The sequence below is a fragment of the Anomaloglossus baeobatrachus genome, chromosome 3, assembly GCF_048569485.1.
Source record: "Anomaloglossus baeobatrachus isolate aAnoBae1 chromosome 3, aAnoBae1.hap1, whole genome shotgun sequence".
Classification (NCBI taxonomy): Eukaryota; Metazoa; Chordata; class Amphibia; order Anura; family Aromobatidae; genus Anomaloglossus; species Anomaloglossus baeobatrachus.
In genome coordinates this window covers 577,218,762-577,235,654 of record NC_134355.1, presented here as the reverse complement: position 1 = coordinate 577,235,654, position 16,893 = coordinate 577,218,762, and the positions used below count along the sequence as shown (strand labels likewise).

At 40.3% G+C, this 16,893-nt stretch overlaps 1 protein-coding gene across 1 annotated transcript in view; it reads left to right on the top strand.

The window, feature by feature from the left end:
- Positions 1-9,450: 9,450 nt before the first annotated feature.
- Positions 9,451-16,893, top strand: part of GRK7 (G protein-coupled receptor kinase 7) — a 60,799-nt gene continuing 53,356 nt past the window's right edge. The window contains exons 1-2 of the mRNA XM_075338699.1: positions 9,451-10,056; positions 14,718-15,155. Coding sequence (XP_075194814.1) covers positions 9,451-10,056; positions 14,718-15,155 — 1,044 coding nt within the window. The remainder of the gene's footprint in view (positions 10,057-14,717; positions 15,156-16,893) is intronic.

Genomic DNA, 16,893 nt, shown 5'->3' with positions numbered 1-16,893 from the left:
TTACGATTTCGCATACGATATCGTATGCGATCGTAACCGCCCCCATCGTATGTGCGGCATGTTCAATTTGTTGAATGTGCCGCACAAACGATTAACCCCCTCACCCGTCCATACGACATCGATGTGGGCGGCAAACGTCCACTTCCTGGAGTGGGAGGGACGTTCGGCGTCACATCGACGTCACGCAGCAGCCAGCCAATAGAAGCGGAGGGGCGGAGCTGAGCGGGACGTAAACATCCTGCCCACCTCCTTCCTTCCGCATTGCTGGCGAGAGCCGCAGGACATAGGTAAGATCTGTTCATCGTTCCCGGGGTGTCACACACTGCGATGTGTGCTACCCCGCGTACAATGAACAATCTGACGTTCAATTTTTAGGAATTAAACAACGTGCATGCGATGAACGTTTTACCATTCAATCGCACGTACCTGTCACATACTACAATGTAACTTACGGTGCCGGATGTGCGTCACTTATGACGTGACCCCGCCGACACATTGTAAGATATATTGCAGCGTGTAAAGCGGGCTTAACTCTCTGCCTTACTCTTCCTTGATTGACAGATCTGACTTTACGGAAGACAGGCAGAGATCGCTACCTACTTACTTTCCACCAAAGTGCACTATACTGTAAGGCTGTACACGCACGCTGCGTTTTTTGCCTCGTTTTTGCGTGTTTTTTTGGGTGCAGTTTTGGTCTCAACTGCATGAATTTTCTTCCCCAGCAAAGTCTGAGATTTCATTTTTGCTGTCCGCACATTGCATATTTTTTTGGGGTTTTTTTGTTTTTTTTTTTTTGTTTTTTTTTTTTGCTGTCTGTGGTGACCACAAAGATGCAGCATGTCAATTCTTTTGGCGTTTTTCACCCATTGAGTTCAATGAGATGTGGAAAACTGGAATGAAAAACGCAAGTTGTTTTACATGCGTTTTTCTGACTAGACTCCAGGTCGGCGGGGATTGATCGCTTTTATTTGGCCAGATACTGCTCCCCATATAAAGTCTATGGGAACCAGAATCGGGCGCAAAGGGGTAGGAGCAAGCGCTTCATACTCACCGATCACCAGGCGGCTGTCACACTGTTGCCGTGGCAGCTATTTCATCTTTCGGAGCCGGCCGCTTAGGATCATAACATACTCACTCCTTCCCCGCTCACCGGTGTCTGTGATTGGTTGCAAGCAGACCCGCCCCCACGCTGAGTGACAGCTGTCTGACTACAGCCAATCACAGATGCTGGTGGCCAGGTCTCTATTGTACAGTAAATTAAATAAATAAAAAAAAAAAAAGTTTTGTCTCTCTCTCTCTCTCTCTCTCCCCCAAAAAAAAATTTTGATAACCAGTTAAGATAAAGTCTCACAACTGGGGGCTGGTATTCTCAGGCTGGGGAGAACCACATTATTGGGAGCCCCGCAAGCCTAAAAATGTCAACCAGCAGCCGCCCAGACTTGCCACATCCATTAGATGCGACAGTCCCGGGACTTTTCCAGGATCATCACGATTGCCCTGGTGCTGTGGCAATTGGTGGAGTTAATGGCAGCTGCCAATAGCTGCCACTAAGTCCTAGCTTAGTGATGGCAGGCGTCTGAGACACCCCCTCATCACTAAGCTGTAAGTGAAAGTAAATAAACACAATCACTCAAAAATTCCTTTATTTGAAATAAAACAAAAAAAGCCCCCTCTTTCACCACTTTATTAAACTCAAACACCCCTCCAGGTCCAACGTAATCCACACGAGGTCCCACGACGCATCCAGCTCTGCTACATCTGACAATCCCAGAGAGCGGCCATAGAACATGATTGTTCGCTGTGAGGGTCAGGTTGCAAGTGAAGTGAGCTGTGCGGAATCAGCGGTGACTTCAGCTGTCACCGCACATCACCTGACTGAAGTCACTGCTGATCTTGCAGCTCACTTTAGTCTCGGCCGGATTTGCGGTAATAGCTGGAGTCCTCCACCTATCAACGCACATCACCTGACTGGACTCATCCACCTGTTACTGCAAATCAGGCTGGCGCTGAAGAGAGCCACGAGATCAGTGGTGACTTCAGACAAGTGATGTGCTGTGTTACCTCACATCACCTGAGTGACGTCATCGCTAATCCCGCGGCTCACTTCAGTAGAGGCCTGACAGGTGGAGGGCTCCTGTGAGGTTTTTTTTTTAAGCCAAAAACGCTGCTCCTAGTAATCACCACAAAGATAAAAATGCTGCATTTTTTTGTGGTCCCCACAGGATAAAAACGCTGTATCTTTGTGGTTAAAAAAAAAAAAAAAAAAGCAGCGTGCGCACATAGCCTTAGTCTACGCCAAGGGTACACCGCGCCTTTGTACTTGGTATGAATGGTTATTTATAGGGCTTGGTCCATGAAAAAGTATATTTTGAACAAACAGATCTTCTAAAAAAGAATTTCAACAATTAATGTGTTTAGCTCAAAACAATTTTTTTTTTTTTTTTAATCTTACATAGTAAATATATAACGTGTATGTCTGACCGTACAGGGACATGGTCTAATCATTGCACATCTTCTGGGCGGGGGGTAGCAAAAAAATGATACAGACATTACAGTATGGGATCAAAGCTGATTTCTTTCTGTGAGGTAAAACATTACCCTGCTTGTTTTAAAAACAAGGTTTTACCTCACAAGAATTTTTTTTTTTTACCTCCTATAAAGAATCAGCTGTAATCTCATACTTTCCTGCTAGAATACTCTTTGTAATCACATCTCTTGGCCAGGGGAGCAATGTTCAGACCATGTTCCTGTACAGTCAGACACAACCATTACACAGTACATGGCAGGGGCACATTGATAAGATTATCTGAACTCAGAAATGTTGTTTTTTTTTACCACATCCAATGTGGTAAAAAAAACAATTGTAGTACATGCAGAACTTTGTGTGTGTAATAAATATCATTGGCATCTGCACCGTCGCAGCTACAGCCACAAAATTTTGCACACGCACACATTTGGACCCAGAGAGCGTCATAGGCTATGTTGTGAGGTGAAATTTTAACCTCACGCATTCCAATTTACCAATAAATTTTGCACCCATCTACACAGTGGGGAAAAAGTGAAACGAAAAGTGTATCCGCGCCGTCGCATTTACAATCACAAAATTTTGCAGACACCTCATGTGACCCAGGGAACGTAGTAGACTATGTTTTGACAGTAAAATTTAACCCTGCGCTTTAGTTACTCTCAAAAAAAAAAAACATGCCTCCATTTAGGTAAATGGAGCCTGGAACTACAGGTTATTAGTAGGAGTTGTGATTGGTTGCTATAGGAACAAAAGACATTCCTAGTATAAGAAGCTTATATGTGAGGTAATAAGATGTTGGTGGGGAGACAGACAGAGACAGACCTGGAAAGAGACAGAGAAATAGAGACAGGAAAAGACACAGACAAAGAGACGGGGAGACAGATGGGGAAAGAGACAGATGGGGCACATTACTTGGCCAATTTAGTTAAATCTGTGTGGAATATCTGTGGTGTTGAAATATATGTTGTGAAATGCTTCTATTAGCTTAGTTTTTGCCTTTTGATAATTACATTTCTATTTGTTTTGTGGTGTTTGTGTGCATAATAAATTTTTGTTAATACATTCTATGTTGTTAACAATTAGTAACCCGGGTGAAGCCGGGTAGTACAGCTAGCGTGTGTGTATATATGTATATGTGTGTATATGTGTATGTGTGTATATATATATATAATGTGTGTGTGTAATTTTATATATATATATATATATATATATATATATATATATATATAGAGTAAAATGTACTTTGCTGATGAGACAATCCCTTTACATGTACAATAAGTAGTATTTTGCTAAATCTACAAATTGACCTGAAAACATGGCCAGCGGAAGCCTTTATCTGATTAGAAATGGTGCTAATTTGGTGAATACTTTGAGATTAGACTGTCAGCATCAAGCCTGATTTAACTGAACCCATTTTAATATCTTCATTATGTCTGAATATTCTGGGCCAATTCCAATGACGAAACCCACAGTATCATCCATTAGACCTTGTAAAGTTGGGCTAATTTGTCAACATTACTGCTGTTTTAAAATCAAGCACAGTCATGTCATCTCCATAGACAAGCATTGGTGGTAATATGGACTGGATATCATTCAGACCTAAGTATATGATCAAATTGTTTTAATTTATTGTTTAAAGCCAAATTCAGCAGTAGATTTAAGAAAGAGACCTGGTGAAACTTTCCATATTATATTTTCTCTAACTTTTACATGGTTCATCTTCTGGTTTTGTCAATAATAAATGAGAAATACTCATGTGATACTAAATTGGAAATGAGGTCTTATATTGAAAAAGTTAGGGACTTTGTGCTTTTTAAGGCTAGAAGCCGGCTGTATTACACAGCCGATACCTGCTTGTATCGTCTCCTTTTCTTAGTTCAAAAATAATGAAAACACATTTAGTATTCATAAAAGTCCAATCTGTCAATATAAAATTATTTTACCCTTTAAGTAAATTGCAGAAAAGAAAATAAAAAATTGAAGTGTCAATGAATGTGTTTGTAGGGCAGACAAGCATTCAGGTGTATTCATAGGTGTAAAATTGTTAGCAATCGACCAATGACCGAGTAGCATGAAGCGCATTCATTGGGGGATTGGATTGTTTTTGCAAGAACAAAAATTGTATTTGGCAGCACATCAAGTGGTGTAAACAGATGTGCTGCCGATAAAATGATACTGCCGTGGGACAGAATGATCTACCTCCATCACTCTTCGTCAGCCAGTGTAAAGAGGCCGGTAAACACTTGCCGAGGGTCTTCAATGTAGTCAATTGCGCTTGTTTTAAAAGCATGAAATCCGCTTGTATAAATGCAATCTAAATGTTTCTATGTGATGGTGCAATATGTCAGCATTTGGAATCCCACTTTTAGTTCTTGCCCATGGCTCTATTTTGTCTAAAAGTGTCCGAGTGTAGCATTGGATACATATGCTGAACAGACAAATGTTTTATCATACATATATATATACGCATATACACACTGGAGATCAAAATTAGAGGACAATGTCTGATCACTTGCTTTTTTTCTGCAATATTGTAATCTACATTGATCAACAGTGGAAGGTTTTTTTGTAAGGGGTGCACCATGCCACTAGAACAGTGTTTTACAAAAGATCCAAAGTTTATCAACATTAAACTTTTTTATTTTGCCCAAAATGTGATGATCATAATTAGAGAACAACAATGACTGTAGCACAGAGAAAGATTATAACTATATTTTCTGAAGGTAACAACAGTGACCAATCAGTAGGACGTGTACAGGCCTTTGCTTTAAATGTCTTCAGCACATCTGTGGCCAGAGGTCACTAGTCTCTCACACTGCTCTGGTGTGATTTTTGTCCACTCTTCTTCCAGTCTCTTCCACAGTTCTTTGACTGTTGTGGGTTTCTTGGCCATCACTTTGTCACTATGGATTTTCCAGAGGTTTTCTATTGGGTTTAGATCAGGACTCTGAGCTGGCCATTTCATTGATTCAATGATTTCTGTGTCAAGGAACTGCTTTACCTGTTTTGCTGTGTGACAGGGGGCATCGTCCTGCATGAAAATTGCCGGCTGATGGAGTGATATACGCAAATAAGGAACCACATGTTGTTGAAGATTCTGATACACACTTGCATTCACTCTGCCATGTAGCTGTCTGAGAGGTCCAACTCCTGCTGCAGAAAACATTCCCCAAACCATGACACTTCCTCCACCACCTTTCACTGACTTCTTAACACACTTTGGGGGTCAGTCTTTACCTAGTTTGTCGATGAACATAATGTTTCCCATCAGACCCAAATCAATGAAACTTGCTTTCATCATTAAAAAGAAACTGTGGACCACTTCTCCTCTGTCCACACAACATGCTCCTTCTCAAAGGTGAATCTAGCCTTTTGATGCTTTCTGCGAATGAGAGGTTTGGTCACTGCAGAGTGAGCTTTCAGTCCAAATGCTCTTAAATGTTGTGACACTGTATGACGAGACAGATCCTTACCCTGTTCAGTGCTGAACAGCCTTCTTGAGGAACTTGAAAGACTGTGGTGTTGTATAGATGCAATAGTCTTGAAATCATAGATTGGAGCCACTAATGTCTCTTGTTATGGCTGTTTTGGCCTTCATCTGGACAACCTGCTGCTGGAGGGTTTTAGTTTGGAGTGGCACACCGTTTGTAAAAAGTTAGTGCAAACTGAAAAGTTAGACTGGTTTCAGATCAGCGTTTTCCTGTCGCACTCCAAGATCCGGCACAAGGGCAGTACAGTACAATACAGTTCACTGGCAAGCTCCGGGCACATGCGGTCATGTGACCAGAGCATGTGACGGGGCTTGCCACACTGTCTGTGAACTGTATTGTACTGTACTGCCCCTGTGCCGGATCTGGGAGTGCGGCAGAATACCGCTGATGTGAAACCAGCCTTAGGCTGCCACTTAAATAGGGTTTGTCAGATAATTACCAGGTGCCAAATTGATACCAATAACTTGCAGGTATCTGAAAGTGTTCTCTAATATTGCTCAGCCTTCTTTTTCATTTATCTCATTTACATTTTTATTATGTGCTTAAAAATAAATTTCAGTTTATGAAATAAACTTAAAATACTGCTATTTTACTCAAATAGGACTACTCCATAACCTTAACATTTAGTAAATTGTGTGCTGTTCTCTAATTTTGATCTCCAGTGTATTTATATGCACCGCCCCAGAAAATGGGAATACTTCAACAACACAATGTAACTCCAAGTCAATCCCATTTCTGTGAAATCAGTCTGTCCAGTTATGAAGCAACACTGATTGTGAATAAATTTTTGAATCAATTTTTCCTGTTATGCTAATGGACAAAAAGCAGGTAGAATTGATAGGCAATTAGCAAGACACCCCCTATAAAGGAGCGGTTCTGCAGGTGGCGACCACAGACCATTTCTGTGTTCTCATCCTTTTTGACCGTTGTTTGGTCACTTTTGTATCTTGTCATTGCTCTCACACCTAGAGGTAGCATGTGGTGGTGAACAACACACAGATATTGCTCAGGTAGTGCAGTTCATCCAGGATGGCAAATCAATGCGAGCTGTGTCTGTCAGCACCGTGTCCAGTGCATGGAGCAGATACCAGGAGATGTTGAGGGGGCTGTAGGAGGCCAACAACCCAGGTGCTGGACCGCTAAGTCTTCTTTTGTGCAAGAAGGAAAAGGGAGAGCAGTGCCAGAACCTGCAAATTAACCTCCAGCAGGGCCTTTGGGTTCTTCTGATGCATGAAAATGCTAGGCCTCATGTGGTTCAAGTGTGTCAGCAGTTCCTACATGATGAAGACATTGATGCTATCGACTGGCCTGCCCGTTCCCCCAGACCTGAATCCAATCAAGCACATCTGGGACATAATGTCTCGTTCCATCCACCAACCCCACATTGAACCAAGACTGTCCAGGAGTTGACTGATGCTTTAATGCAGATTTGATGGGATCTCTTAGGAGAACATCCGGCACATAATCAGGAGCATGCCCAGGCATTGTAGGGAGGTCATGCAGGCATATGGAGGGCACACACACTACTGAGCCTCATTTCCTTGTCTTGAGGCATTTTCATTGAAATTGGTCAGCCTGTAATTTGATTTTGAGTATCATTCCAAATCCAGACCTCCATGGGCTATTAATATTGATTTACACTGACCACTTTGATCTTTTATTGTTCTCAACCCATTCCACTATGTAATGAATAAAGATTTGCATCTGGAATATTTCTTTCATTGAGATCTAGCATGTGGTATTTTAGTGTTCCTTTTATTTTTTTGAGCATGTATATACACGCTCATATTCTATTGCATATGGCATAACTCTCTCTGGAACTTGCCACTGTACTCAGATAATGGAGGAGTTTTGATTACACTGTTCTGTATTTTTACCCAACGTTGTGTTAAAAGTCACAATTTGCTTTTGAAGCTAATTTTCTTAAATATGCGAAACCTAAAACAATAGGCTCTGTAAGTGCTAAGACATATGCAAATATGGAATATATGAAATTTACACTGCATTAATGCTGTATAGAATATACTGTATTTTTCGTTTTATAAGATGCACCCCAAATTTAGAGAAAAAAAAAAGGTGGAAAAAAAATGGGGTCGTCTTACAATCCAGTGGTTTAGTACCAGGGGGGTTTGGCAAGGTTTGGCTGTGAGGTAATCAACTTCCTAACTTCCAAAAACTGTCGGCGGTGTGGGCTTCAAAGAAATGGTGCCCACAGACGGCACGTGAGCAGATTGAGCTATTGGCTCAATGACAAGCCAATATTTTATCTGCGCACACGACACCTCCGGGTGCCATTTTCCTTAAGTCTGCTGCTGGGAGATCAATGAACCGGAGGCAGTGCGTGCCCAGATGAGATCTTGCACCGAGGGCTCCATCTGCACACGTGCTGCCTCCGGGCGTCATTATTTGAATCACACACCAACGACATTTATAGGATGCCCCTGCCTCACAGGCCCCAGCACAGTGCTCTCCTCCTGCGACCCCTCTACACCACCTCCCGGTAAGGTGCATTCGGATTTTAAGACACACGCCTCATTTTCCTCTCACTGAAGGTACTTAGTCCAATTCATGTGTGCCCATCAACCACGGCAAGGTAATCTTTCTTTGATAGGACCCATGCTAATTTCATACCTCTCCTAGAGTAAAAATCTATAAATAACTGGTATATGGGCAGTTAGGATCCGGCACTAATTAAAAAAAACACCCTTGAACTGATAGGAGGAGGGCAGTGTCAGAATAGGAGGCTGTCTACACCTCCAATATCCTGCCAGCTGTTCACACTTGTAATGTTTTATTTGGAGATGGACAGTTTTGTTTTATTCTGTTTTCTTGAGTATGTGGCTTTGAGACAAATTTACTTGCACATTTTTTGTTCTGTGTTTCATTCATAAATCATCTACAATTAAGGAAAGATCTTATATTTCTCTACTTTTCCCAAATAGGATTAGTTTCTATTTTTTGTTTTGTTTCTAGAAAGCTGTCAGTCCTCCGACTGCTTGTCTAAGTTTGATCTAATTACCGAAATATAAAAAAATACATAAAAGAAGAACAAGAAGTGCACCGTGTATAAGGTGTAAAAGATTATGTAATTTCTTATACTCCATTTCACAACTTCTTCCCTCGTACATGTGCTAATGCCCCTCTGCCTATTGTGACACTCCTTGCTGTATGTAATCAGCAGCTATACATAGCATGCCGAAAGCTCCTTACAACAGAGAAACCTCTTACCAGTCACTTTCCACAAATGGTACAGGCAAAGGGTCTTAATGAAAATCCCTTAGTGGTATTTAATGCTAACTCCGGCAGCTGGACGCTCTGTCACATTTCCTCTGCAGAGAGGAAAGGGAGCCACAAGAGCGCAGAGAGGAGAAGTCATTGGTCCTGTGACCCTGGTTCCTGCGGGTGGCGTGTAGCTAACTCTCCGAAGCAGCCATGTGTGACATGGGAGGACTAGATAATCTGATCGCTAACACAGCCTACTTACAGGCTAGAAAAAGTAGTGAGGGAGATGTGAAAGAAATGCAAAAGAGGCGAAAAAGTTTGTCGTTACCTCCTAAAGACACTTGTCGCAATGAAATAAAAGACTCCATTCCCCTGGACTATCAAAGTATCTGTGTAGATCAACCAATTGGCCGGAAACTATTCAAAGACTACCTAGCCTCAGTGCCTGAGTATCTGCAGGCGCATAATTTTCTGGAGGAAATTACTGACTGGGAACTGGAAGAGGGCTCGGCCAAGGATCAATTATTACAGACCTTGATTAGCAAAAGGTTCAAAGATGATGCTGAGGGTAAAATGCCTTTTTCGAGTGCAGATCTTTGTAAAAAAATCCAGCAGGCACAGGCCAGTGAGCAGCCATCATTGCTTCAGCAAGCTAAGGAGGAGGTAACTAATTACCTGAAGGAGGCACCATTTCAGGACTACCAGAACAGCGTCTTCTATGATCGATTCCTCCAGTGGAAAGCTTTTGAGAGGCAACCGATCACTCACAAATACTTTTATGAATTTAGAGTTCTTGGAAAAGGTGGCTTTGGAGAGGTATGAGCAATTTACATGGTTCTAGAGGAAGAATTGCACTTTTCAAGCACCATTGTATGTATCCACTTAATTAGAACTGACCAAAATGCAGAGATGATTGGCTTCGTATGACTGATCATGTTCATGGTGATCAAAGTGTCTAATTTCTTGGTTTAGTATCTCTTTTTTTTTCCATAGTACTTTAATTTCCTCATAAACATTAAAAATTCTGTTCTGTATGATTTTGGGAGCAATGGTTGTATGAATGAGTGTTGTTGGTTTACCCTCTCCTCATCCCTACCGCTGGCTCAATGTCCATGGGTTGGATGTATCATATCTGCATGTTAAAATTGGCACCTTCGGTAGCAATTGTTACCGAGATCAGCACTCCGATCTGAATTACAGGGCATTTATTGATAGGTTACTTTTACCAAAAGCGATGAAATTTCATCAGGTCCTCTAAATATTAAATGTTCCTATAATGATAAGTTTACAATGTATGTCCTATCAGGCTTTTATTTTAACCTAATAATATGAAGTTAGATTGTCCATCACCAAAGATTGAAATGGGGACAGATATTGATTACGATAAGTGAAATGTTGTAATAGGCTAATAAGTGCCCTCATATCATTTTCATGGTCCAGACCTTTCATATTCATCAAACACCTTCAAAAGAGAGAAGCCCTCAGTTGTATCACTGTGTAGGTGCATATGTATGAAGTATGGAGAAAAAGATCCATCAGGATGAAAGGAATCAGGGAAGTTACACCATCTTCTGATCTGTCGGGAAACTAAGCAAAGTGCAGCCTTTATTTCTTGATTTGATAGTTCTCCCATTGCAGTAGGAGATCAAGAAAACAATTAGACAATGAAGGGGGATATAGCTTGAACAACATCTGTATTTGTGATATGCCGGAATATGAGGTGAACCTTCCCTTTTAAAGAATAGTACGAATGTCATATTCCTTAAAAACTCTGTGTTCCAGGCAGTGAGTGGTACTGTTCCCTTTTAATGTGGGATAAAATTTGGACCTCCAAAAATCTGCATGAGATTTGGATGTTCCTCCTTTATTTACAGGGGTTTCTTCTGAGAGGTAAAGTGGTCGTAAAGGCCCCCTAATCATTAAAGAAAAGGCTGCCAACTCCATCGGTTTTGATGGGTCAGCCGAATATGACATGTATGGAGGCCTCCTGACTCTCCCCAGACAGATGATGTACGGATCAGGCAGGTTCAGGGGGGATAAGCCACCACCATAGGTGTCTAGCAGTAACTTTCCCCAGTGGCGGGCTGAGTGTCCATAGGTATGATGGATGGGGAATGTGTATTTGGCCAACAATTATTCAAAGTATATAAGCACCTTTATTTGGATAAAGAAAGTAGATTGCAAGCCTCAATGGCGACATGGACTGGTGTGAGTACAGTCTTTGAACACCAGTAGCTATTTCTAAGAAAATTTTAAAGAAATGACAAATAGGCCTATGAATATATACAAGGCACTACCTTTATTAGGTTATTTCCTAAAAATGCAAGGCAAGGAGCTTGGACAGATGCTTCATCGTAGTCTAGATTGTGAAATATATTGACTGGGTGAGCTATTACAAGCTTGCCTTCTCGGCACTTACTTCTATGACTTGATCACCAGTACAGCACAGATGGTTGGGTGCAATGATATATGTTCCTGTTTCCATCATTCTCAACTGATAACACTTCAGGATAATATAAATGAGGTGGTATAGCCTGATGAAACCCCGGGTGAAGCACTGACCTTTTTAGTCAATGTCTGGTCAATATTAGTTATTGGGACTAATGGAATTGTGGTTGCATAATAGCAGTGAGCAATAATATTCATAAGGTCTCACCCCACAAATAAGTCATATACGCTGTTGTGTAACCTGGGCTCCAACATGTAAACCTAATTGAGGCAAAAACAATGACAGCTACAAGAGCTGGAGGAAGCCATGGTAGATACATTGCACAATGTATTACAGGAGCTTTAAGATCCTGAAAAGATGTATAAATTGAGTTGGTTTTCTTTCCGGATTATTAAGGCTGTGTATATGCCTCTAAAGACTTTGATGTCTAGTTGATTTATAGCTAGCTCCAGCTACTCATTCCCAAGGATGACTTAATAAATCTTCCTCAGTTAATGATCCACTTTAGTCTGTCTCAGCAGGAGATGATTGTTTGGTTCTCTCGATATATGAGCCCATATAGTCTCATATAAAAATTGGAAATTTATATTGGGAGCCACATTTCTTTTATATTATGATTTTATAGGACCATGATATTCAGCAGAACCATAATCATGGCATTACTTTTCTCAATGGTGCTTCCAGTCTAATTTCAGTCACACAACATGACAAGTTTCCCTTTCAAGCTTACTAATGTTCTACTAAGGTTTTGAAGTTTGGTAGGAAAATGGATTCAATGGAAGAAATCTAAGCAAATGCAAGGAGGACATACAAACCCCAAAATCTCATGAAGGTAATTTTATGGTTGGTTTTCAACCCAGAACGCTAGCGCTGTAGCAGTGCAAACCACTGAGAGACCTAGTTGTCCACATTGCTTTTCATCTTTATTTTGGTATTTCATAGTAAGAAGCCCTAAGGTTTGAGGTTTCTCTGATTTATTTTAGTTTGACTACTCCATTCAAGAGAAAGCCTGTATTAATAATGAACCAATTTGGGCTTATGGTCGTGTTGTAAAACTATCAACTTGATGGACAAGTCTCAAGGCCCAAGGTGAATGATTTCTCCTTGGATTTACTCTACAATACATCAATGCAATTAGGAAAGACTGGAAACCTGACATCCCCTCTACCCTCAGTAATTCCCTGTAATCCTCTGCATACCGTGAAGACTTCCTACTGTGAAAAGAAGCATTTCTTCTGGTAATTACTAGGGTAAAGAGGTGACCAGGTCCAAATTCAGCCACAGTGATAGATGACGTTCCTGACAAAAAGCAGATTGGGGGACAGAAATAAGTTTGTGAGGCCACTCAAGTTGTAGACACAAAGGTGTAAGAGTGATCGTCGGACTGTTGTAAGATGACAACCTTTTTCCTAAATCCTTACATATACATAGATGTTTTGCCCGAGTTAATAAGCCCTTACTTTTGTGTCCAAAAAAAGCTACCTGTCGGTGTTCTCTATGGCAGTGACTGAAAACAGGTTTTTGGTTGGTAGGGTCGAAAGCAGGAATGTTAGGGCATGAAAAGCCTTCCCTAATGCTTCATTTATGAATGGACATTCAATGTTTTGAGGAAAAGCTGTACGTGTTAAGCCCCCCCCAACACATTAGATTAACGTCGGCCAATCCAGGCGATATCGATGGGTTTGGCCGACTGTGTATGGGGGCATCGGACAATTGATTTTCACAGGAATTAAAGATCTAGCATGTCTGACTTTGGACTGTCAATTCTTTTCTCTCTGAAATAATAAGCCACTGCCAGATATGTCTAGTAGTGTTTCTCTCATAGAGAACACCAAGGGCTCCAGCTTATGGTCGAGCCAGCCAAGATACTTGCTGGCTGAAAGATCGTCCAAACCATCGTCTGGCCGACAACCGTCTTATGTGTATGGTGGGCTTTAAAGTTGCTCAGATGCTTTCCTGATAAATATGCATGATGGACCTTACATGAAGAGAGGTGAATAAACAGCTCTGGCTTATCTTCTGGTGAAACAAAGGCTTGGGCATGAATAAATCCATCATTCTAACCCTAAACACATTATATTCCTGGTCTGATTTCATTCTAATATAATAATATTAATCTCATGGTATCCTTTGTGATTTACTCCCCAAATTTTGACCAAAGGACATCAATCATAAACTGCAATCAAAGAATCTCAATTATAGGACATGTTTGTAGGAATACAAATAGTAACCTTTTGACATAATAAAGAATTTTCTATTACTGTTTGACCCTATTGGAAAAAAAAATGTTGCCTATAACAACTAATCACAGTACAGCTTCCATTTCTTAAGATGCAGTGTAGAAATGAAAGCTTCACTGTGATTGGTTGCTAAGTGTGACAAAAAAAACAAATTTAGTATCAGACAGTTTTAGTAGATATGTCCCTAAGTGCCTCCATCTATAGAAATATTCAATACTTACATTTAATTTACTCATTTGCAGTGCACTCTAAATGTGGCACTGTACATAGCTTGTAAAGTCCATACCCTTAAACATTACTGACTACTAAAAATATATAGAGCTAGTCCTCCCAAATAATATTATTTTCAATATGCCTTTTTTATTAGTCCATATAGTATTTACTTGTTAGGCCATAGGTTTATATTCCACAGCTGATCTGCCAAATTGGTGACAGGAAATTGAAGCCATCGACAGCCATTTTGAACTGTGTGTAGTTTTTCTTGTTACCCATTTGCCTACCGTGCAGACACTAATTGCCCTCTTTTCCGCCCCCTTCTTTGCATTATATGTCTTGTATATGTTATAGGTCACTTTAATGTGGCATTTGTGCCAACTTAATACTAAGATCGTCACCTCATTGTGTACCATGGGTCAAGACTTACAAGTTGGTGAACTACTCTACAATAATAAGCCTCACAGAAGTCACACATGAAGTCATTTAAGGGTACATGTCATACACAAAAATGTCTAACAAAGAAAAAATACAGATGGCTTGAAGTAATCTAACACATTGTTATTTTGCTGCAGGTATGTGCCATCCAAGTAAAGAACACAGGACAGATGTATGCATGTAAAAAACTGGACAAGAAACGTCTTAAGAAAAAGAATGGGGAGAAGATGGCTTTGTTGGAAAAAGAAATTCTAGAAAAAGTTCACAGCCCCTTTATTGTCTCTCTGGCCTATGCCTATGAAACTAAAAGCCACCTGTGCCTAGTGATGACCCTCATGAATGGAGGAGACCTCAAGTTTCATATCTATAACATTGGAGAAAAAGGGCTGGAGATGAAAAGAGTGATATTTTACTCAGCTCAGATCTTCTGTGGGCTTTTGCACCTTCATTCTATTCAGATCATCTACAGGGACATGAAACCAGAAAATGTTCTTCTCGACGACAATGGCAACTGCCGGCTATCTGATTTGGGACTTGCGGTCAAAGTAAAGGAAGGAAAAAATATCACAAACAGGGTAAGTAGCACATTCTTCAATGACTACTGACATCCATGGCAAGGGAGAAGAGGTGACTGAGCTATTTTACCTTGTATTATAAGAGCAAGTCTTAATTCCTTGGGATTTGGCCTCCGCTAAGGACCTTATGTGGCTATTTAATTTTAAAGGCAGATGGTAAGCAGATTTTGCCAATTAACTATTTGAGAACTACTTAGCTGACCGTTTACATAATATATGAGGTTCTGAGGTCTACATGTCCCGGTGGTAGTACTTTGAGCTTCACATGCTTTTGTGCCATGTGACACGCTTGAGATACAGGATCATTGGTATATCGGTGATGGCAGGGAATGGTAGCCTTGTCAATCTCCATAATTGGCTTCCTTAATCAGCTTCTAGAGAGAAGTTTGGCCTCCGGTGGCCTAGCTGTTGATACTTGCGTAAGTTTATCAATCTGATTCTGCAGGGAGATAATAGGATGATCATAGTGTGACACAAGGATATTGTCCACCATGTCAAAAGAAATTGCGTTATGACCACAATTCACTCCTTTTGTATAAGAAAAATGGGATTCCCAGAGTGGCCAATATTCCTGTGAGCAATATATTTGTCAGTCTTTAAGCAACTGTATAGTAAACTGGTAAGGAAGAAACGCCAAAAAGTTCCCTTGTAATGGTACCATACATATTAGACTAAACTTGATAACAATAGATTATTTCAGCCACAATGATTGTTCGTTGTGTGAAATTTAACAACTAGCATATATTTTAGCCAAATGATGTCCCCCTCCCAGGCAGATGTCATTTATAGTCAGTGTAAAGTTGCTAAAAATGCACCAAAATTATCACAGTGGCTCAAGCTGTTTCATATATCCAGTGCATCGCTAGGCCGTGTAGATTAAAGTTTACATCACCTATTACTTGGCTTACTTTGTGCCAAAAAATTGCACCCTTTCTGAGTTAACCACACTTTCCCTGCCCAAGCGAGGCAATAAAAATGCTAAAAACACATAATAATGTGGTTCACAGCATGTAAACAGTTGTTAGCTCAAATTGCTTCTGATATATTTAGCATAAACCTCCAATATTGTCATCGACTAAAGAAAAGGCAGCAATGCTAAAATATATGTCTGATAGTCGGACGAATGATCTTTGGCCTTTTTGTCCACAAACATTCACAGAAACGTTGTTGCTGGTGTCATTGAATATGTATGATTGAATAACTCTAATTGCCAATATGGACTGAAATTTGTATAGCTGATTGTCGCCCATTAGGTGTCTGTTTGATCAGTGGATGTATGAACCTACTTCTATCCCTTTGAGCCAAGATTAACTGAAAGCAGAAGGAGCCATAAAATAGTAAAAAAAAACCCTCTATAATTACAATGGCCTGCTGAATTAAGGATGAAAAACCATTAAAAACATATATATTTAGTGTTTCCATAATGGTATGTTCTTCTCATGATATGATGATAGATATGAATAAAGTGTTTAATGTGCAACTCTATGAGAATTCTGTATATATATATATATATATATATATATATATATATATATATATATATATATATTCACTTTTAGAAGCTGGTAGCGTTCTCATAGAACCACAAACACATGGTTCTTTGGTTTGCTTTTCTCTGGCATCGGGAAGCAAAAATAAAAAGTCCATATGTAAGCTCACTTGTACAGATAAATGTCCAACAGTGTCATGGTTACTCTCAGCTGTAGTTCAGGCTCCACATCAGGCTCATCATGCTTCA